The 23,811-nt window shown below is 44.7% G+C and overlaps 1 protein-coding gene across 1 annotated transcript in view; it reads right to left on the bottom strand.

The window, feature by feature from the left end:
- The window catches only part of Myo16 (myosin XVI), a 269,234-nt gene that overhangs the window by 136,537 nt on the left and 108,886 nt on the right, over nt 1-23,811 (bottom strand). The window contains exons 16-19 of the mRNA XM_042697004.1: nt 18,619-18,730; nt 15,527-15,644; nt 14,628-14,699; nt 12,211-12,352 (exon numbers count right to left, since the gene is read on the bottom strand). Coding sequence (XP_042552938.1) covers nt 12,211-12,352; nt 14,628-14,699; nt 15,527-15,644; nt 18,619-18,730 — 444 coding nt within the window. The remainder of the gene's footprint in view (nt 1-12,210; nt 12,353-14,627; nt 14,700-15,526; nt 15,645-18,618; nt 18,731-23,811) is intronic.

Here is a 23,811-nt window from a genome sequence, read left to right as displayed (position 1 = left end):
GGCTAGGGGAGAGGCCCAGATGACAGGCTGGCTTACAACTGGAAAGGCCAGCCCTGGAAGAGGCAGTGGTGGGTTTTCAAAAGCCTGCAGCACCCCCTGGGAGCACCCGTGTCTTAGGACACACACAGCAGTAGAAAACAAAACAAAACAAAACAAAACCCAGGCCGTTGAAAATGAGCTGTGTTTTCTCCACGCCTTCTCTGAGCTGGTGTCGCCCAGGGGTCTGTGGGCCTCATAGCAGCTTTGTCCTGCATCGTGCTGACCGAGGTGGCCTTCACAGGAGGGACATTAAGGCTGGCGTGAAGATGCAGGACTTCTGTGGCTTATTTAAGGGGAAGGAACTCAAGGTAGGGTGAATGCAGGACCTGATTTTTGCTAGACAAGCACTTCTGCGACCTGAACCACACCCTGGTCCTTTATGGTTTTTAGTTTGTTTTTCAGGTAGAGTGTTTTTTCCTTAAAATAGGCCTTGCTTTTGCCACAGCTGGCCTCAGATCACGGTCCTCCTACCTCTACCTCCCCGTGAGCTGTGCTGAGATGTGTTTAGTTATGTTCCTCATTTGTGAAAATACTGATACAAGTCTTCTATCAAGCGGATGCCTTCTCTGTTGCATACTCTGTATCTGCCTGTACGTGGCTGTCTTACAGCACGCAGCACGGGGACTTAGGGCTTTGAGTGAGGTCGCTCTGGCACACACAGTCTGGCAGATTCCATACCAGAGAGCGATGCATGCCCTGAGAGAACATGGGATAGGGCAGGAAGGAGATTGAGCTCAGAGGTTGCTCTGCATTTCACTTTCTACTTGGCTTTCAGAAATCCTGCTGCTCATGAACTGGGGTCAATCAGGAAATTCTCTGCACCAAACAGGAAAAAAAATCAAAGGGCACAGAACCCAAGTATGTACATCTGGTTTGGGGCCCGGGCTTCTGGGAGACAGAGGGACATCATGCAGGCAGTGGCAGGGACTGTTCTCTTCTAGGAGCGTGACAGCTGTGGCCACACACCCAGGAGACTCACCACAAGAGCGGGGGGCATGTTCCCCCGGCCCCTGCTACCTCTCACACGAGTCAGGGAGCAATGATCCCAGAAGCATCATTCGCAGTTTGGAAGTGTGAGTGTTATGCAGGTTTCCAAGTGTAGTACTTGTCATCCTACGGGGACATGGAGGGCCCAGAGTCCCGGTGTCCCTGAGTGAGTTGAGAATCTCAAGTGTCCCCCAGAATTCTGGGCTACTAACTCCCGGAGCCCCCTGCTGTGTTAGGTGTGGCTGCAGAGCACCTCGCACAGAGTCTGGCCCCTGCCTGCACAGAGACTGCTTCCCACCTGTGCCAGGGAGCCTCTCCGGGCACACTGACCACGCTAACGTCATCGCATGAGCATGGCACTCCAGAAACACTGAGCTAGCTCCACTCCACTCAGGCGACCCTGGCTCTGATGTGTACCTCAGATGGAGAGAGGCATGGCAAGAAAAAAAGATGAGGAAGGAAGGCTGAAAGAGAGGTAGCAAAGGATGAGAGCCAATCTGTGACAGTTGCTCGGTGTCTAGATATCAACATTATCAATATGGTCAATGATCTCAGTATTATGCTGTGTGCAGGATTTATTCCACGTTCAAACCCACTAGATAATGACAATCTACCTTTAGGGTTTAGATTTAGTTTCAGGCCTTGAACACTTTGAACATTTTCAACAGAAACATCACCAATTCCTGGCAATTTGGTAGACAATATCACTGAAAAAGGTTGAATTTTTTTTCCCATTCAGTTGGAAAAGTATATACGGAATCGGTTTCAATTCAGCTGCTCTGATCAGGAAATCACCTGCACCCTGGGTGCTTGATGCACAGATGGTCTGACGACCCGAGATGCATTTCCAAAATCACCCTGACTCACAATCCTGTACTCACAGGTCTTGAAATAAACAAGCCGGAGAGACGCGTTGGCTGAGCCTCTGTATGCACACAGATGGGCTGAGAGGAGCACAGTTTTAGGAGTGGAGAAAATTAAGATTCACAAGATAGAAATGTTTTCCTTAAGATTTCATTAATGTTAACTGATCAGCTCAGAATAGGGATCCAGGTCTCGTGCTTGCTAATGACTTCATTAACACAGACCCCGGCTGAGCCACCGCACTCAGAAAAGATGGATCCTGCCCTCCACACACACACCGTAGCACAGAATGGGACATCTACACGGTGTCTACACTCGATGTGGGCTGCGGTAAGGCAGCTGCACAGCTTTTTACATATGTTCTTTTTGCACAGTCCTTTCTCCTTGGTGGCAATCCTCTTCCAATCGAAACCTTCCTTCTCTGTGTTACACTGAGTTCAAAGGTAAATTTTATGGTATTTCATGTAGGCAATAGGATTTTATAGATACATTAATCAACCTACCCCTCCTGTCATGTAGATTCCCTTTCCTCTTTCCTCCCAACTGCGCGGAAAGCCACTACCCTTATGCGTTAGGTCTTGATATTCTCTGTGATATTCACTGGACAATGTCTCCTTCCACTTCTTCACACACATATTCACTGCCCTTTGGCCAGCAGCTCCGTTACTCTTCCCCCCAAAATGGTGCTTACTGAGTGTTTTCCAGGAGCACTTCTGAATACCCTTGTGATTTAACATAACTATGGGAACACGAAGGTCCTCTTTATCCTAGGGTCTGAGGTTCTGATGGCCCATGGTGAGCGAGGGGCAGCGAGACATCTCAAAATTTCTCCCCTCACTTGTGAAACTGAGTGCTGCTTAACCATTTTCTTCCCATGTAAGTGTAACCAGTCCACGGGGCAGTTGTGAAAATCAGTGACCCGTGGCCCACAGAGGCCAGAACACCCGATAACCTGAGTCACACGTCTGTGTCCACACAGGCAGCTCAGTGTGAGCCACGCCCAGGGTGGATGACCACTGTAGTGGGGCCTTCACCAGTTTTCCTACCTGCATGTGAAACACCAGGCCCAGAGGACGTACTTCTAGTGACAGCGTGTGGTGAGATCAAAGCCGAAGGCAGTGGCACAATGTTGTCATCCTCAGCTAGAATGCCCACTGAACACGTCCGTGACACAGGCAGGGACTTCCTGGGCTTCTTTCAGGGAGACACAATGTCAGCAGGCACCAGGCTGAGGCCCGATGTTCCCCATACCATGTGGGAACCAAGCACCCAGCTGAGGGACCCAAGTGTTGCCACCTCCCCAGCAGGCTCAAGAAAGAGCCAGAGAATACAGGTCCTAAAAGGAGGCCAGTCTTCTAAATCACTACCTAACTTGGGCATTTTGCTGAGGCTCTTTGATCATCCTTAAAAAGAGAGAGACACAGAGACAGAGACAGAGAGACAGAGACAGAGAGACAGAGACAGAGAGACAGAGAGACAGAGAGAGAGATACAGCAAGTATAGTGGCATGTTCCTATAATCCTAGTTATTAGAGAGGCTGGGACAGGAGGATTATTGTTCTAGTCAGAATATCTCTGAACAAGAAGCTAAAGGCAAAAGGAACGGGGGTGTAGCTGGTGCGGCACAGGGGAGGCCCTGCGGGGGGCGTGGTTAGAGCAAGGGAAGGCTGGGGAGGGCGTGGTTAGGGCACAGGGGAGGTCTGCAGGGACATGGTTAGGGCACAGTGTAGCCCTATGCTCACCTGGCATAGTGAAGGCCTGCCTGGCTTCTATCACTTATATCTCAAAACAAAAAAAATACTAAAATGCCATAGTCGCATAGAGATGATAAACCTGTTTTTTTCCTCTCCCTCTCCCTCTCTCTCTCTCTCTCTCTTAAAAGCATGTAATTATGGCAAAAGTATAACATCCCTTCCTGATTAAGAAGTCACACCATTTCTGAAATATTTTTTCACAAATGTTATGATTAATGTTTAAGTTTAACCACTGTTTTGTCCACAGTGGCTGGAAATTTTTACAATGATATTGTCACATTTTAACCATGATTTTGTGTTGATTATCTGGTAATTGTAATTTGTGTGTGTGTGTGTGTGTGTGTGTGTGTGTGTGTGTGTGTGTGTGTGTGTGTGTGTGTTACAATGTCCATGATGGTTTGGCAAAATCCTTTTTTTTTTACTTCTCTGGATTCTTCTATTTGAAAATAAAATTGGATCATGCAAAATAATGAAAAACAAATGGGCAATTACAGAGAAAAGGGTTTTAGCTCTTTAGGAAATCATTATAACACATACAAGTACTTTGGTAAGGAAATGGAACAGAAGGAAAATTATTTAGAAAGCAGGTTTTGTCTCAGATATTTGCTAAGTGGCATAGTTTTGGTTGTCATGGAAATAAGCAGCATGATTTAAATAAATGTACACAGAAATAGAAGTCACTCATACTATATTGTGAAGAATCAAACAAACCTCATTATTTAATGGAAAAATATTCCTTAGTTTGGATAAAGGAGGGGAAACCATAGTATATCTGATTTGCTTTTATTTTAGAAACTGCTGTTCTTTTATCTCTGAAACAACAGGAAGACAAATATTTAGAATTAAACAACAAAAGAAGCACTACATCTGAGAATTCTGGATGAGTCTAGAGGTAATGAGAGAGTACTGTGTGGATCAGGGCAAGGAAACCTATGGAGAATAGGACATTCAAGTCTGAAATTCAGATCACAGGAAAGCAAAGTTCAAAGAAAGCATAAATAAAGATACAAGAAAATTGAAGAAATTAGAAAAAATGACATAAAAATGAGAAAAGGCAAAACAAAAAGAATTGCGTTTTGAAAATACTGTTTTCTTTATGATACTAAGGATTGAACCCTGGGTCAAACTTTAATGCTACCTCTTGAGCCATAGACCCAGATAATTGTTTAAGTTTTGAGTTACAGTCTTATTTACTTCAATTGAAAGTTTTTGGATTCTCTCACATTAGTAGTAAAATTTAACCCTTGTCTCAGAAAGAAATGTCACCCAAGATATAATGATAACTAAGAAAGGACCCTGGCTTTGTGATCTTCTGTGCTGGAGATTTCACCAGACTCTAAAGGAATGTTTATACTTAAGTAAAAAATGTTTAAGGAGGGCTGGGAAGGTGGCTCAGTGGTAGAGCGCTTGCCTTGCATGCCAGAGGCCCTGGGTTCGATTCCTCAGCACCACATAAGCAAAAAGCAAAAAGCCAGAAGTGGCGCTGTGGCTCAAGTGGTAGGGCGCTAGCCTTGAGCTGAAGAGCTGAGGGACAGCACCCAGGCCCAGAGTTCAGGCCCCATGACTGGACCCAAAATAAAAAAAAATGTTTAAGGAGAAGGAAAACAACCAAAATATATGCTATTCCATATGCTCCTTAATAGAAATTTGAGAGCAAAGCATCATATCCAAAGAAAACAATTAGAATATCATCTTACTAATTAAAATAATGCAAAGTAAAGTCTAGTGTATCATGACCAGAGTTTATACTACAAACAAAATGTAACATTAAAAATATAAATCAGTGTAATAGCGAGGAACGAATAGGAGAATGTGATGATTATCTTAATAGATTAAAAGACAGAACTAGATAAAATTTAATAGGCACGGGGCTGGGAAGGTGGCTCAGTGGCAGAGTGCTTGCCTTGCATGCCTGAGGCCCTGGGTTTGATTCCTCAGCACCACATAAGCAAAAAGAAAAAAAGCCGGAAGTGGTGCTGTGGCTCAAGTGGTAGAGCACTAGCCTTGAGCTGAAGAGCTGAGGGACAGCGCTCAGGCCCAGAGGTCAGGCCCCACAACCGGACCCAAAAAAAAAAAAAAATTTAATAGGCACTTAGGAAAAGATATTTCTGTAAATATGTAATGACAAATGAAAAAATCCTAAAATTAAAAAAAATTCATTTTCTCTTAAATATATAGCAGGTATTTTTATGAGGAATCTGAAAATTAATAATGTAGATAAAGTTATTAAGGATTGAGTGCTTTTGTTATCATTAATAAGGTAATGTACAAATTGTCTTTTAAAAGAAACAATACTTAAGAGAGGATTTTTAGAGTTTTAGATCCTTGTCATTCCTGAAAATATCTTTTTATTTTGTAATTCTCACTAGAGAGCTTAAATCTTCTTACTCATTTCAATATAGTTTTGTAAGGGAGAAACGTGGATGTAATAACAAAGTAAAATGCTTGGTTTTAATTAGAATCATTTATACACACTGGATTCCTAATACTTTGTTTGTTTCCAGATTTGTGTTTAAAATGGTTGATATGCCTTGATCTTTAGTGAATTTGTTGTAGGCACTTATCAAATTATTGACCGATGGAGGAAAAGAAAGAGTGAGATTTCACCTAGAACTTTCAAGTGATGCTAAACACATCACATGCTCAAATGTTTGTCGGGGAAATTAGCCTCCAAATTTGAGATCACAATAGTAGGCAAAAGCTATGCAATTTCTGGGAGTTTTTTTTTTCCTTTGCTTTTTTGTCCGCTCATCTACCATTTGGGTTAAATTTCTTGACTTATTTCAGGCTCAGAGAACTCCGAGGGATATTACAAATTCTTCCCTGAGGTTCCTGGAGTGTTCCTGTGGAGATGGCATAAACATGCCAGTTGAAGGGCCATGCTTCTGGGCCTCTATTCCACAGTGTTGAGACCAATACACTCCACACACAATCCCACCTAGTCTCATGTGGAGTCAGTACAAGTCACCTCAGGCATGCAGCACGACTCCATGGGTACAAAATGCTCCAGGCCAGGAACAGTTAGGTGGTGTGTATCGGGTATGCAAGGCTGTGTCACACACATTCTGAGAAAACATGTGGTGGCAACTGTTCTCCAAGCATTTCTCATCCGATGTGCAAACCCCGTGATCTTTATCCTTGGAGAGATGATGTGATGATGAGCCCCTACCTAAGGGAGGCTCAAGAAGCTACAAGGCCCAGCACCCAAAGGTGGATGTTCTAAGGACCTGAGATGCTGTGGTGGCCCTTACCCTTAGGCAAGGTTAGTGTGTGAACTTCCTCTCCCCTCCCCTCCTTTCCCTGCTCTTTCCTCCCCTCCCTTCTCCTCCCACAAATTAATTTGCTACTTATTGGTGGTGAAAAGAACCCAAATCCCACAGGGCTTCCTGCGTGCTCCACCATGGAGCCATATTCCTGATTCAGTCTTTAAACGGATCCCGAAGCACACAGCAGTTGGTTAAAGAGTTGTGCAGGGATATCTTTCTGCATGCATATTATTTGCTTTGCTCTAATCTGCCCTTCCTGTGGCTCTTTCTCACCCTCCCCATCCCATCAATTTTTCATGAGTTTCATTATTCTATTTTCAGACCTTCACATCGAGTATTTTCCAGTCTTGAAAGTTTTGACTGAGCTAACCTGCCCAGGTTAACTTGGTTTCATGCACCTTTTAGGCCAGTCTACTTTTGTAAGAATAATTTACTAAGTGGATGGTTAGATTCTAGCCTTTGAAACAACCATGCAGAAGAAGCGAAAACCACTTGGTGAAATCACTTGAAGGTAAATAATTATGCATGTGCACATGCGCGCGCACACACACACACACACACACACACACACACACACACATGCACGCACACACACAGGAGGACTGAGTTACATTGGTTTAAGTTCTCCTTTCCTGATATTCTGGCTTGATCTCATTCTACTACAGACTAGCTCATTTATTAATAAATAAAATAGTTTTGCTGTTCGCATCAAGTAACAGTCAAAGAGTACACTGCTGACTATTGATTACACATTGATTAGAAACCCACGCAACCCTGAAACCTGGAGTGCTGGCTGGTGCTCGTTCCCCTTGGATCTGGTACACAGTAAGTGTACCGAGCCTTCACACAGGAGGTGGGAGATGGTGGGGGCAACAGTAAAGGTAGGTGCCCGAGCAGAGAGCTAAGACAAATCACTAGAAGTACAAAGGATCCTTGAAGAGACCTGACACTCTGCACACACACACACACTACAAGACTCAGCTCTCCTGCAGGAGTTTCCATTGGTTACCTACACAGACACACAGACACACAGACACACAGACACACACACACACGCACACATGCACACGCTGTACCACACCTCCACTGTCTGCTTCCCAAATACCGATTCACTGGGAGAGGAATCTACCAAAAGTGAACTAACACACTTACTACACTTGTGTGTTAGTGCTTCACTGCATGTCCTCGAAATCACTGCAGTTTTAGCTCAAATTAAAAAATAAAGAGAATTCCTCAGTGAAAAAAGTCAACCTCAAAATTATTCCTAAAGCTTTGCTCTAAAAGCCTCAGGAACAACAGCAAGGAGACTATCAACAACACCCAAGACATTAACTCAGATTTTATGAATTTCTATAATTGTTAAATTAAGAAGTGATTACAACCTAGCTATGGGGATTTTCAATAGGATGAGGAGACTAAGACACCAGATTCATAAGGAAACTGTGTGTATGTGTTTGTGTGTATGCGTGTGCATGTGTGTGTGTGTGTGTGTGTAAGCTTTTTGTTGAAATACCCATTTGGTTTCTTGACATAAAGCAACACTATAAATACGTGCTACTACTGACTGCATCAATCCAAGACAAGTGGCCATCAGAGAAAACTGACTGTTATTTGACGCAAACAGCCAAACTATTTTATTTAAAATTTCCACACTATTGCTAAATGAGCTAGTCTGTAGTAGAATGAGATCAAGCCAGAGTATCAAGAAAGGAGAACTTAAACCAATGTGACTCAGTCCTCTCGATCATTCACTTTCCTTCCAGAGAGTCATAGAAGAGAAAGTCAGCCCTCACGTAGAACGCCGGCCTTAAATCTGTGGATGGGGTTACTGTTTTATATTAGCCTGCAGAATTCTTTAAGGCTATAATTATTTTTCTTTTGCATGGCAAGAAATATGTTCATCTAATTTGGGAAGTCTAGCCAGCCTCAATTACTGAAGAAGTGCAATTTTTTTTTCCTGCAGAATTATTAAATTGCTCGGCGCATTCTTATTAGTGCGGATTGCCGGCCTTTATTTGTATTCTAGCATTGCCTCCAGGGCCGTCAGATGCTGTGGCCAAATATACTTCCCTCATGTCCTCACAGGACCTGCAGCTGATGCGCTGGAGATGTGTTCTCCGCTCCCACTTCACCACTTGTTGTGGGAAGCTGTGTCCACTGAAAACATGGCGGGCGTGCACCATGTACCTCAGTCAGAGCATTAGAGAACACCTGGCCATTGGGTAAAAATTGCAGGGGAAATCTTCCAGGACCCAAGGATGCCTGTCAACTCACATAGCCTTTTTCCTGGGTGGGGAGGAGGTGAGGAGCGTGGGAGCCATGCTTGTGTTGCTGAAGGTTAAAAAAGTGAGCTCTATACAGAGCTAAGGGACACACAGCACCCTTTCAGAGGCAGACAATTATACTTTAGGGGAAGCTAGGTCTCCACCAAGAGTTAAGCAGCTGGGAGTCTGCTTCCCCGTGCGACTTCGCTCAGGGAGAGTGCTGGAGGAGAGAGCTGAAGGAGCAGCAGGGGTCACAGCCTCGCCACCTCCTAGTCATCCGTGCTTGAACAGTGACCAGGGTCATTGGGGGAAATTTCACAGTGTGTCTACTATAGTACTTTATACGCACTACACTTGGAGAACAGCAAACTTGTAAACGAACGAAAGGCATGTTGGTGTTTTGGTGCTCTTCTTGCTACAGTTATTCTGTCTTGTTTTACCTGTTTGGACCACATCATTTTGAACTATGCCTGACAATGAACTTTCAGGCATGTCTGGAGTTTTGACGTAGCCCGACCACTAGGAGAGGCCCTCGGAGGGAAGCTGCTGGCCTTGACCCCACCTTGACCCCACACTGGAATATCCAGGACACAGAGCCACATGGATATCCAGGCCACAGCAGACAGCCACCCCGAAGATGCCCACACATGACAGCAGGCCAGGCCAACACGGAGAAAATATTTACACAGTAACACCTCACCAACGTGAGATGACAGGAAAGCAGGCAGTGAAGCGGTTTTAAATGCATCGCATTAGCATTACTGGAACTCTTTTGCGATAAGCCAGGAGGAGAACGCTAAGAGCACACATTCTGCCTGCTTCTGTTTCACTGCTTTTACTTCATAGCTTGCTAGAGTATATCTTAATTTACATGAGGAGAGAGAAAGTCACCGAGAAAAATATAGTATAGAAAATACTTCTATCACTGATTTCAATGTGATCAACAACTTTAACCCTGGCGAGGAAGATCATTTTTAAATCATCATCTTTTCTCACAGGATTCTGAAATATTAAAAAGTGGGAGAGGGGCTGGAAAGGTGGCTCAGTGGTAGAGTGCTTGATTCCTCAGCACCACAAAAAAAAAAAAAAACGGAAGTGGAGTTGTGGTTTAAGTGGTAGAGCACTAGCCTTGAGCTGAGGGAGGACAGTGCCCAGGCCTAGAGTTCAAGCCCCACAACAACAACAACAAAAACAAGAAAAAAAAACCAGTGGGAGAAAGGCACTGGGAAAGAAGATTTTGAGACATGTCTTTGAATTAGGGAGTAGGTCTGTGAGACGCTGTAAAACCTTAAGCTTTCCTTGAACTTCAGTAAGTGAGAAGTTCAGCAAACATAACCATTCTTCCCCTTTGCAGAGGATTTAAATTCAAGTTTGGGTGAAGCCTGGAAAGAACAGGAGAGAAATGGGAGTTAAAAGTCAAGTAAAGTGCTGTCTCTTAGAAGTTGAGCTTTGAGTAACCCAATTTACTTCTGATCCCCAACTAATCCTTCTCTTTCTTCATTTGCTTAGTAAAGAATTGTATGAAAAAGGAGGGAGGTCAGAGAGGAGGAGATAGGAAAGAAGAAGAGGGAGGGAGGAAAGAAAAAAGAAACAAAGAACATTTCAGAGTGACATTAAGTTCTACTCTGACAGGGCGATTTGTAGCCTCAACAATCCCTCCCTACTATCTCCTTCATGAGCCCCAGGAAACCACAAATCACATGGTATTTCTATATATTTGTTTCTTCTTTAATGGAATCATATATTAAGAAATGAAAGGAAAAGACTCCATCATACATTTACATTCTAACCCTGTGGTAACACACTCAGTGAAGCCAAAAGTGTGTTTCTTCTGTTTCTATTTGTTATTCTCTCTTTCTCTCTGTATGTGCACAGCCAAAAATCGTGACCATATATAAAGATTTCCAATCCAGATTTCAGAAGATTTAAGTGGAAACTTGTCAAGTAGAAACTTCTTAAAAATTTTGATGTGCAGTTGGGTTTATATATTAATTCTACATATTAAACAAGGTTAATTTGATATACTTAGCACTAGTAATGAGCATCCATCATAATTAGGGGAAAAATCAAAACTTAATTGATAATAAGAAATTTGTATTTTGCTATTGCAAAGTACAGAGGCTTCATCATCACAAATACTAAGTGATTTCTGTAGAATACAGATTGTACAACTATCTGCAAATCATAGACCGTACTGATTATGCTAATGAATCTGCACTGGGATTTTATATGTGAGCATTTAAGAAGAATTTTAATATCCTCTTGTATTTAAAAGCCTTCTGAGAGGTCTATGTCTATATAAGAACTTTCCTATTAATGTATGTTGATTTTAATGTTTTCTAAGAAACCTCTGAAGGTAACAATTTTCAGGAATTCAATAAAGAATCTCTCTGCAGACAACAAAGGAACTCTCAGCAGGTTTCATTCAAAGACACGCGGATATGAGAAGCCTTCTGGAGACAATTTTGCTCTCAATTGTCTGCTCAAGGTCATTAGGACTGACAAGAATAATAAAGTTTTCCATTGACAAGATGCCATGGAATTCTGTAATTTTCAAATGATCAAATAGCCCTGAAAAAGCTGCTGCTTAAGGATGATTAAGGGTAGGAGCCCAGATGATCACCACAGAGACCCTTCGTCAAGTAATCCATGAAATTAGTAGCGAAGCAAGGGGGAAGAATTACACACATCATCAAATTGGCTCAGAGAAAGACATCCGTGGGAAACTCAGCAAACTCCAGGGCTGTAGACCGTCTGCAAAGGTGTATCTCATCTTTCTACCTCATGCTGCGCAAAGACCATGTGCCTTCATTCCAGTGAGAGCAGATTTGCTTCTGTGCTCTTGAAAAGAGGTTTCATCCACACATCCGTGCGGGTAGGGAGGCCAGTGTCAGCTTCCATCTCTAAGGAACCCTCACTACGCCTTGGAGTAAGTCAAATGGCCTTGCTCTAAAGGAATGCTTGAAAGCAGCTTAGGGTCAGACCCTTCTGGAACACAAGCCTCTCCCAGCACAGGACCAGCGTCCTTGATACCTACCTTGTATGATTGTCTGGACTCTGGAGACAGCCGTTTATGCTGTTTACGAGAAAGCCGAACAGACGGCTGTACAGGGACTGGGCCAGGAGATCTCGGTAGAACTCAGCCATCGCTGTGGAGTGTCGCCGCATAATCAAGTCTCCTGAAACAGTAGAAAAGAAGACACATGGGCACCAGGGGTTCCCTCGTGTGGTGCCCCCCCCCCACCCTCCCTGCCCTGGGTGCTGACAGTGGCTTCGGGCCTGGGGCAGCTGGAATGGCTTCTCTGTGAGGTCTGCCACCCTTCCCAAGAGCAAGTTTTCTAGTCACCATGCTTGAAGGGCTTTTGGAAGCCAGTCCATGTGGGAAAGGAATAGGGTTTATTAAAATACGTTCAAAGAAAGGTTCTAAGCAACCGAAAGGGACTCCTGAATTTTGGGGACAAGATCAAGCCTTCTGATAGGAATTTCTGTATAATTTTATTTTTTGAAAGATGGTGATAAGAATCTCGAGCAAGAAGATTTTCTACAAGGGAAAAGACCAGAGAAGGGGCCGAGGAAAGGCGCAGGAGTGAACCGTGGAGTCGAGCCCATCAGACCCTCTCTGGGGAACTGAGAGCAAACGTGTGTCCAGAAACTATGCTCTCTGGCCTCAGCCAAGATGGCCGCCCATGGCGCTTGTGAGCAAGCAGGGAGCAGGCGGCCTGCTGGCCTGGCTGGTCAGCTGGGGGACTGGTAAGGAAGGGCACTGCTTCTGAGGCTGACAGATAAAACCGGACACTGCTATTGGGGATGGTGTCAGAGAGCTTCAAGGGCCCACGCATGGAGAAGGCCACCGAGCACACAATGAACTTCAGGTCCTTTGGCCAGTGTGGTTGAGGAGCTCTTTGGGGTTATTTGTTTGTTTTGTTCTGTTTTGATGAGGGTCTTGGGATGTGAACTCAGTTTGAATTTGGACGTTATTCCTGAGTTGTTTTGCTCTAGTTTTGCTGGTGCTCTAGCACTTGAGCACAGCTCCACTTCTGTGTTGACTGACACCAGAATCTCATGGACTTTCCTACCCAGGCTGGCTTTGAACTGCAATCCTTGGATCTCAGTCTCCTGAGTTGCTCAGATTCTAGGCGTGAGCCACCAGCATCCAACAAGCTAAGGAGGTCCTAAGAGTTGCCACACGGCCTGAGCTCGAGCAGGGAAGGGCTGTGTAAACAGAGGGACTGTGTTGGTTACTGATGGACAGTAAGGATGGTTTTAATTGTTCTCCAAAAAGCCAAGACAAAAAGGAATGTAGCTGGAGAACGATGTGTGAATGATGGAGAACGATGTGGTTGGAGGTAGCTGTGTGGTATCGATGAGGCTAGGATGAACTCAGAAGTGAAGTGAAGTAAGAAAGGGGCCTTGGCTGGCATTCTTAAGTGCTGGGGTGCTTCTGAGAGGCTGGGACCCACAGATGAAAAGCACACTGGCATCTCATAAAGAGGATGTCCAAGGCCACGTGGAAGGAGGACCAGATGGCACCAAGCTTGGTAACAGCTCCTAGCCCCCTTGCCAGCAGTGCCACAGCAGAGGAAATGAAGAGGAGCTCGAAGAACGAGAGCTACTTCCGGGTCACGCTGGCAGTGCACGTGCCTCTGACCCACTTCATGGAGGAGAGGGAAGGGGAAGCAGTTGGTGCGGGGGGGAGGGGGGGGCCCGTGAGAGGATACTGGGGAAATTCATTAGGATCAAGGACATGGGGACGGGGAGAATTCAGAGAGTAGGGATGAGGCAGAAATCATAAGCCACACAGCAAAAACACCTACAAGTCTGTCCCAAAGGGGTAGCAGGTACAGCAGTGTGGCTTAGGGAGCAAAAGCCAGGCAGGGTCATGGGTAGAGTCGGGGGAGGGAGTCAAGACTCGTCTGCAGTGGGTAACTGAAGGACACACGGAAACCCCAGCATCGGCCAAACAACACGGGTTGCAGACATCACCTGGGAGTGAGTTGACATGCAACGACTCAGCCTCTTGCATCTATTATGCCCACCCCATGTCTACTGCTGCAAGATGAAATAAAAGTATAACATTTAGAGGCTGAAGCATAATGCCTGCCCATCCATTCTTGATGCCCAATAGATGGCCGCCATGGTTCTAAGCAGGAGTCCAAGGGGCAAAGGTCTTCACTTGGTCTGGGGTCCTCACTTGACGGAGATAAATCATCGCAGATCAAGTGTTAGATCAAGTGGTGCGCTGGCTAGAAAGGTGCCCCATTAATGAAGGTGGTATTCAGCCCCAGGAGAGTTTGAGACACAGCACCGTCATGACAACATGGCTAATCCTGTTTTGGGGGATCACTTCATAGAAACGGCCTCTCTAAGCATGGAGAAAGTTGTGTTTGGTTTCTACCTTTGAAAAATGGACCACAAGTTATACAAAGATCCAAGTGAGAATGTGAAATGGCGTACCTTTCAAATGCTGGACATCGGTTGTCAGGGCAGATGCCAGGTCATCTGTTGATACTTGAAGCATTCCAGCCACTGAAATTAAAGCAGCGTCATGAATGTGAAGTTAGGAAGCATTCTTGATACTAAGAACATTGTGGTTTATATATACACACACATATATATTACAGTGCCCAAGTATGACACACACACATTAGAACATGGGTGCATTACAGAAAAGTAATTGCTGCAGTGTTTGTTAAACTGAAGTTGAGAAACACCTTAGAGTCATCAACCCATTATTAATAAGTTCTTGTAGCTCTGTACACTAAATCATTGCACGTTTCTTTTCGAAAACCTCATTGCCTTTGCAGACAACAGTGAGGTTATTATTTTTTTCCCCCAAATTCCTTATTAATTCACTTTGTTACAGGTGAAGACAGGCTGTTGGGGACAATCTGTGGTTTAAAGGTAATTTGAAAAAAAAAAAAAAGTTGGGTGTGACTAGCAGTGCAGTTTTAGAGAAGAGAGAGATTGTTGGCTCGGTTGTGGAAAGGAAGTAATTATTATCTGCTTAACATTTCTGAGAGCAGCCAGGCCCAGCATTCCACCCCAGGTGGAATAGGGTGGGGGAGGGGAAACAGCTCATCCAGAACAATGACAAACCCACTCCAGTCTGTACCCCAGAACCGCTTGCACAGCGCGTGAATGAGAACAGAAAGAGCACATCTTGTTAATCACACCCTCGGCCTTTGAGAAGAAAGAACAAAGTGAATAGCACATCTCCCCCACCCCCACCCACACTGAATTCTGCTCCTGGAGAAGCTGATTTTCCAACTGGCTTTCTGTGCTGTGTCTCCATCTACTGGCAGGCTCATGCAGCTGCATGCAGCTGAGGTTCATGAGAAGGTGGTAGCACTGACCTTGCTCCAGAAGCTGGAGGTCAGAGACAAAGGCAGCATCGGTGTTGGTCAGAGTCGTGAACCGGATGTCTCCAAGGTGCAAGACTGCGGCAAGAATCATGAACAGGTTCTCCACCTCCTGTGAGTTGAAGAAGAAGAACGTGAGTGAGATGGCTTAGAAGATGGAAGACACACCCTTTATCCCCTCAAGTATGCCTTTTATTGGAACTCTGATTTTTCTGACCTACCTGCAAAGTTGATTACAAAAACCAAAATGACCAGTATCTACCACAGAATCCAGGGCATGTTTCTCTTCTAAATTAGTGTTTCTCTTTCTCAAATGTAAGAATCTAAGTCTCAGTGCATATTTCCTCCAAATTAGTGTTTGTCTTTCTCCAACAGAAGAGCCTAAGTATCTATTCCGATGTGACTGAATGGTTTATAGATAATTATGGTAATAAAAACAGTACTGGGGTCATTTCATCTGTGATCCAGGCTTGTGGTTTACCAGCTGCCCCGTGCCTCACATCACAAGCTGATGTGAGACTACAGACTTGTTCACCTTGGGAAGAATGCAAACACCTACACCCGGTAAGACAATGTGCTGATTATTTTTAATGCACTTGAAGGAAAACTCGTGGGAACAAAGGCATGTTGAAAAGAACTCTCTGTGAGCAGATGGAAAGGAGCTGGTCTGAGAACCTGGAATCCTACAGAGGGAAGTAGGGGCTTGAGGTTTCATTTTGGACAGTTGTTGTGCAGTGAGAATTAAGAAGAATAAAGGAGAAGGATTCTCTGTCCTATCAAACACTTGGCGCACGGTTGTCAGGGGGTGAAACAGGTCGAGTCCACAGCGGGGGTGGTTGAACTTCTAATTTCTCAGTTCCCCAATCTGGAATTTGGGTGTGAAAGCCCCTGCCACATGTCCGTGGAAGGCATTCCCAGGGCCTGCTCCTCTGCTTTATGTATACACAGTCAGAGCCTCGGACTTCCTCCATTTTCACCACAAGTTCTGAGTCTGCCACCGCTAAAGCCAGGGCACTGAGGTGGATTCTCTCGAGTCACTTCTAGCTCTGCCGCCTTCTCACGTGCCTGTCAGGTCCAAACCAGCCATCAGTGTCTTGCGTCAAATCCACTCTTGCCTTACAGGACAGCATTTTCCTCACCTCCTAAGCTACTTGCTTTTTTTTTTTTTTTTTAAATTACCTTTCTCATAAGTCTCATAATTTTTTAAATATGTTCTGGCAGATGTTTAACAGCTGCCTTTGGGTTCACAAAATTTAGTGATGAAAACAGAGCCGTGCAAATGGGCACACATAGCACACATTACAATGCAGTGACTTCCGACCAAGAAAAACATCAAGTCCTCTGGAAGACTGTCATTCTGTCCTTACCAGAGGTGTATGACCATCTGGGTGCCCTGCTGGCCGGGCTACAGTGTTAGAGATGGAAGGCAGAGGGAATGGATCCCTGGGAACAACCTCTCCTGCACTGCATCCACTCACGTGTTTTGATCCGAGGGCCTCAGCAGCCCAGAAACGCCTTCCTTTCAACCCAAATGGACATAACCTCTCTTTTCCAAGTGGAATAATTTGCACCTTTCAACTCACTTCAAAGGACTGAGATGATGGCATGGATCTCATGTCTTTTATTAAATGGACATATGTCTTTTAGACAAAAAAAAAAAAAGGTTACTTCATTCTCCACCAGCCGCCTTCCCCTTCCGCAGCAGGTAGATTCTGCTGGTTCTGCTTTTGAGGATCAATCATGGATTTTCAAAGCCCTGTTTCCAAGCAACTGGTATTTTGGTAGAATGGTTCCCTGCCCCTATCTGTGCCCCCATTTCCTCTAAGGAAGACCGGGATGTCAGGTGTGGAGGCATGGGGAAAATAAGAAGAGAAAAAAAAACCAACAACAGCGGGTACAAAGACACACAGCAGAGATGGGTCCAACCCAGTCAGGGAAACACAGAGTCCAAATATGAGAGCCAAAGGGACCAGACACCATCTGATGTCACACTTGTTTTAGAATCCCAGTCTCTTAACCATTGAGGGTGGACCACAGAAGGTGCTCTAGAGAATTAATTTAGGGGGAGTCTGCTTCCAGACCCGACCCTGTGAGCACTTTTCATCCACTCACTGCCTTCTTAGCTATAACTGTGGGAAAGGGCAGGGGTGGGGGCAGGGCAAAACACAAAGGCCCAGATCCACTTATTGTCTTCAGACTATATATATATATATATATATATATATATATATATATACATACATATATTATCTACAACTATAACTACATCTGGTTCCTGAACTAGTGGCATGCAGAAGTCAACTCTGCGACCCTGGGTTAACTGTTTCTGTGGACTTGGCCATAATCTAAAATTTCACCATTGGAAGGGGAACCAGACTACAGGGCAGGGCAAGCAGCACACATGGGATTCCGCCAGCTCTCCCGAGGCCTAACTCATGTCTAACTCAACGAGACCAGTGCTGTGCTGCTCAGTTCAGCAACTGCTACCACACATGGATATTTACATTTAAATTAATGAAAGAGGTATTAGAAAGTCATCTCTTCCATCGCACCAGTCCTAGGCCAAGTACCCAATGCCACACAGAAGTGGACATCACCTATCTATATGGCAAAAGTCAGTATTCTCACCACGAGCACCAAAGTTTCTCCTGCATGTCAGCAGTCTAAAATGTTACTGTGGCAGTTTCTTGCTATCCATCATTTCAGAAGAGTGCCAGTGAGCATGCTCATTGTCAGGATGATCCCTGATGGCACAAGCAGCCCCCTTGTGTGTTGGCCCATCCTGTTACTGGTCTGCACACTTCCTCCAGGGAAAGGTTCCTGGGCCGCCATGTTGGAAATGGCATAATTCCATTCTGGCAGCCTGGGTCTTCCTCCATGGCCTGTTTGGCCTATGTCCCCACAGGGATGGAGGTTCAGGGAGGGAGGCTGGGCCTGCACTGTTCCTCTGTTGGATCACCAGCAGGGCCCCAATGATACTTGGGACACCAGAAATAGAGTTGGGTCTGGAAGACGCTTCTGGGCATGGCTGTTGTACTCTGATGGAAAGCTGGCTTTCTCTGGGAAACACTGATGACAGCACTCACCAAGCTGCTGAAGCCGATCACATTCAGAGCTTGTTTCAAAAGTGTGAGTTTCTCCCTGTTCATGGAATGCTCTGGGGTGGACACCTCTTCCCCTGTGGTTTGGCGCAGATACCTGTTAAGACAAACACTCAGCATTACGGCTTGGCTGAGAGTCAAACTCCCATGGTTAAAAGGCACTTTATCTGTTTTTGGTCTCTGCCATAATTGAAATCACCTGGACATTGTGTACTTGTCTGCTAACAGAGCTTTAGGGACACAAATAGCACATGACGTTTCAGGAAAGGGAAAAATAAGAGGACTTGTTGATCCAGAACATAATCATACTCTTCAACATGGCTTTTATCTCAGCTTCACCCTTCCCTGTGAAATGCGCAAGTTCAGAGCATTCTATATTTTCCTATGTAGAAAGTCAGCAGGCACTGTCATATGCATTATAATTAACATTTGCATTAAAGATAGTTGATTTGGGGCTGAGAATGTAGCTCAGAACATTTGTTTAGGATATAGGAGGCCCCAGGTTTAATCCCCAAAGATGCTTAATTTATACTAATTTATAAATTAGATACCTTCATCGGTATCTTTTAATTATGACTCACTGATTGATTGAGTCTCCTTACTAAGTATGAATTGCCCACCAAACAAACATTTTTTCTAGATTTCACTCCCGAGAGAGACCATTTAGCCATTAAAAGTAGAAAGAAGATGGCAGGGAGGAAGAAAGGGTGAATGGGTACATTATATGCACATATAAAATGTTAGACTTAAACCAATTATTTTGGATAACCTATATACATTCATACCAGATAACACCTGATCAAAACAGACTGAACTAATTCTGAAGAGTGAATTCTGTCCTGTTCAGGATGGGAGTGGGAAAAGCAAAAGAAACCAGATCAGAATTAGCAGAAGAAGGCATCAATGTATCTTAAGACTGAAGGATAGTTAAGGTTGGGGGCAGGGAGCAAGGAAAGGTCATCCTGACAGCACAGGTCAGCAGGGCCTTGGGGCCAGCAGACAGCAGGGGTGGGTGAGGTGGACTCTGAGCACCAGCAGCCTCAGTCTTGGCTGGGAGAACAGAGAAAACTGGTTGGGGTGGCAGGCTGTGGACCTGCAGCGATGGAAGGACACCGAACCTGACACCGCACCCTGCGGTGCCTTGGGAGGGCAGGGCCGGGTCCTGAGCACGGGTGGTGTGTGTCTGCAAGGTGCGGAGGATGCCGTTTCCCAGACCTTCCAGGAAAGGGGCTGGGCACTACCTGCCCACCAGCGGTGGCTTGCTGGGCTGAGGCTTCAGTTTTCCTAGGAGGGTTGGAGGTTGAGTGCCGCTGTGCAGTGTGGCTTTCTCCAGGACAGCGGAGGCAAGCATGGTGTGTGCTTCAGGGAAAGGGAGTCCAGCCAGCTAGGGCGGGGGGTGGCGGGGTCAGCAGAGGCTGCGCTGGCCCTGCTCACAAAGTGGTGTCACGGTGTCCGGGGCTCTTCCCATGGGGGACATAGGAGGGCAAACTGTGGATCCAGCAAAAGTTCAAGCTAATGACACCAATCAAAGACACCAATCAAAGAGAGTCCTTTGCCCACAATCTACCCATTCTGGTGACTAAAACATCAGCATGAAAAGAAATCACCAATGCTCCAGATCCTTCTGCAGCAACTACACACACCAATTGGAAGTGTACACTCCCCACAACACACACATGCCTCAGAATGCACATCCATGCATCCACACACCCAGGTGCACACTCATGACACACATACATGTGTGATGTACCCACACACAATGCCCATGCTCGCTCACCATAATCACACCCAACGCACACTCACCCTGAATGCCTATATACTATCTACATGCACACACGCAAATCTATAATACACACACACACACACACACATATACACATACACACATGCTCCTTGCAGCTGTTTATTTCTAGCCATATCTGACAGGTTCTGGTCCAAACACAAATTTATCTCTTTCATACTATCTCAAAGACTATCTACACGATTCACTCTATCACATAGAATATTCTTGAAACAGATGTCTTCCCACACCTCTTCTTGATGGACTCAGTGGGTTCCTATTCCTTTGGGATGGGTTACTTCATGAATTATAATCAATTATTCAAATGGCCCTATTTTTTTCCCAAAAAATATTCTTAACAAAGAGTGAGTGAGCAAGCTTTCCCATGGCATCTCAAGGGCTACTCTGGACCGCCTCATACCACATCAAGACGGAAGGTCCTGCTGCTGTGGTCTGCTGCTGGGGGAAGCATCTGACTCAGGTACAAGCCACTGCACCTGGCAAGGTTTCTTTCTACATACTAAACAGCAGTGCTGGCTATGTTGGTTAGAAAATTTTATAATTCTTTGAATGAGATCTTCTGAGAAAAAGAAGAGCTTAATGCCATGACGTGACAGACCGTATTTATTTCCCCGCACAGACCTGAGGCCATGGTTGGAATTAAGGGAAGAATTTCTTGGCCTTATCCCAGATTCTAAAACTGCCTTCTTTTGTTTTTTGGGTTTTTTCTTCCTGAAATTTCATAGCTTCATGCTTTAAGTCTGTGATCTATTTTGAATTTCCTTTCGTAAGGCGTGAAGTTGGTTTTTTTTTTTGTTGTTTGTTTGTTTGTTTTCCTAACATGGAGGCTGGAACCCAGTCGGGCATGTGCTAGAAAAGCACAGTGCTCCGAGAAGCAGCTGTAGCTCTCTGCACATTTGACCTGCGGATGTCCAGGTGCTCCAGTCGCTTTTGTTGAAAGGCAAAGTTTCCCTAGTGCATTCAACTTTATCAAAGATCAGGTGGGTGTACTTGCGTGAGTCTCTTTCTGTGGTCTCGATCCTGTTACTTTTATCATTTGTCTGTCTGACTGTGTCTTAATGCAGCTTGATTCTTCTGATTTCATTCTCCTTTGCTAAACCATTTCAGATCCTGTGTTCTTGCCTATGACTTTCATTAAAAGCCTGCTTATGTGTCTCAACATTGTTAAGACTTCAACAGGAATGACATTGGCCCTAGAACAGCATCTTGGAGATGACTGACATTGTTGCTATAGCCGGAAGCAGGCTGTGAACCTGGTTTGTCTTCTCTACTTTTACTCATCTGTACTTCGTCATTTTCAGCATACAAACCCTGTGTATAAGTATGCATGCATACATGCATGCATGCATACATACATACACACATGCATACATGTGTGCATACATACATACATGCATGCATGTATGTATGTATGTATGTATGTATCTATCTATCTATCCATCCATCCATCTATCTATCTATATCTATGTATCGCTCTATTGGTTTTTTTGCCAGTCCTAGGGCTTGAACTCTAGACCTGAACACTGTCCTTGAACTTCTTTTGCTCACGACTAGCACTCTCCCACTTGAACCACATCACCACTTCCAGTTTTCTAGTGGTTAACTAGAGAAAAGAGTCTTGTGGACTTTCTTTCCTGGGCTGGCTTTGAACTATGATCCTCAGATCTCAGCCTCTTGAGTAGCTAAAATTACAGGTGTGAGCCACCAGTGCCCAGCTTAATACAAAGAATTTAATATTTGTAGTTTTTGCATTTAGCTAAATTCATGTATTGGCTTTAAAGATTAACATGGGGAAAACCCACCAAGTCCACCTTCTGGGATTCCTTAGGGGGCAAGAACAATGAATATGCTTCCAGTGTGAAAAACTCTTAACTTTGCAGACAGGAACAGTTTCCATCACAATTTAAACTTATTTAAAAGAATTCAGTTGCTACGCTGTTGATTACAGGCTGTTTATGATAAACTATTTCACTGGCCCAGTTAGTTACTGTTCCAACAGCAAATTACATATTGCAGATGATTGATCTTCCTAAATAGGTCAATTATCTAGCCAACATAATTTGCATGCATATGCGCATTTATGCATGCACATACATGTACATGCATGTACACTTTCTACTTGTGCCAAAATACAATGGGCCCTGGGACAAGTTCCTTGTACCTTGTGAGGAAATAGTTAACATACGGTCATTTGTACAGTGACCCACACAAGTGTCCCCTTTGAGCTTCCGTACTGCTTGGAGGTACGGGTGGAGAAGGGCACATTTTAAATGCTACAGCACCAGCTCCGGGCATCACTCTGAGGATGGAAAATTCAGGGTAGCAGCTATATGATTTGAAAATCAAGTACAAAGGACAATGCTTTTCAGACAAGCCCACACTGCCACCAAATTTCCATAGCCCATCCATTTCCTGTGTCTACCCCTACTGTCTCCTGTGCCTGCCCAGCGGACACCGCAACTCACCCTGCGTGAAATGACTCGGGGTGCCTGCATGTGTACTCGGGGATCATGGGGACTGGAACTCAAACATACCAACCAGATCTTAAAACTTAAAGTCAGATTTGCCCAGCCTGTCCACGAAGCTGGAGCTCACAGACGAACGCCATTCTGTTTTGCTCTGCTTTCGACCTGCTGTGTGAATACAACAGAACCAAGTCTTCCTTATCCACTCAGAGCTATGCCTCGCTTACTTATACTTGAACCATCAACCAGCCTAGCCAAGGCAAATTTAGAGAGTGGAAGTTTCCAGGGACGATGCAAAGCAATGCCTCTCTCTACCCCCTCTGGTACTGAGAGAGGAAATTCTTTTCTTTATTCTTTCCAAACTATCTGGAACATATTAAACCATGTTAAACCCCTCCCAGAGGAATATGGATGCAACTTTTTATTAACCACAGATTTAGATACATAAATCTCCTCCAATGAAAATATTAATACATGAGCCACGCACAGTTTTGTTTCCTTGTCAGTGCTCCTCAGGAGAACACTGAATTCACCAAATAAATCCACACTCAGACTTTGTATCGAGGGACATGCCCAGAATAGTTTATCCATGCTTTGATAATCAGTCACAAGATTTCCTCAAAACATCTGGAGAAACAAGCTCTGCACCCTCCTTGTCTTGCAAATGGTGTTTGTGTGGCCAGTTGTGTGTTTCTTGAAATTGCCCGGTGGACAGGGTTGGGAGGGGAAGCTCAGGACAAAGGCCTTGTCCTGCCCCACACAACCTGAGTTTGGGCTAGGCTGAGCTTTATCTCTGGACCTCTCTGCCACAAGAAGGACTTCAGTTACATAAGTAGATCAGCGAAACAGAGGAGTGAGTAAATCAGTGAACCATGCAGTTGCTCAGAAATGTGTGGACCTGTCTGTTCACAA

The sequence above is a fragment of the Dipodomys spectabilis genome, unplaced genomic scaffold (genome assembly GCF_019054845.1).
Source record: "Dipodomys spectabilis isolate Male_0828 unplaced genomic scaffold, ASM1905484v1 ptg000215l, whole genome shotgun sequence".
NCBI lineage: Eukaryota > Metazoa > Chordata > Mammalia > Rodentia > Heteromyidae > Dipodomys > Dipodomys spectabilis.
Note: the sequence above shows the minus strand (reverse complement) of the source record. Positions and strands in the feature narration are given on the sequence as shown.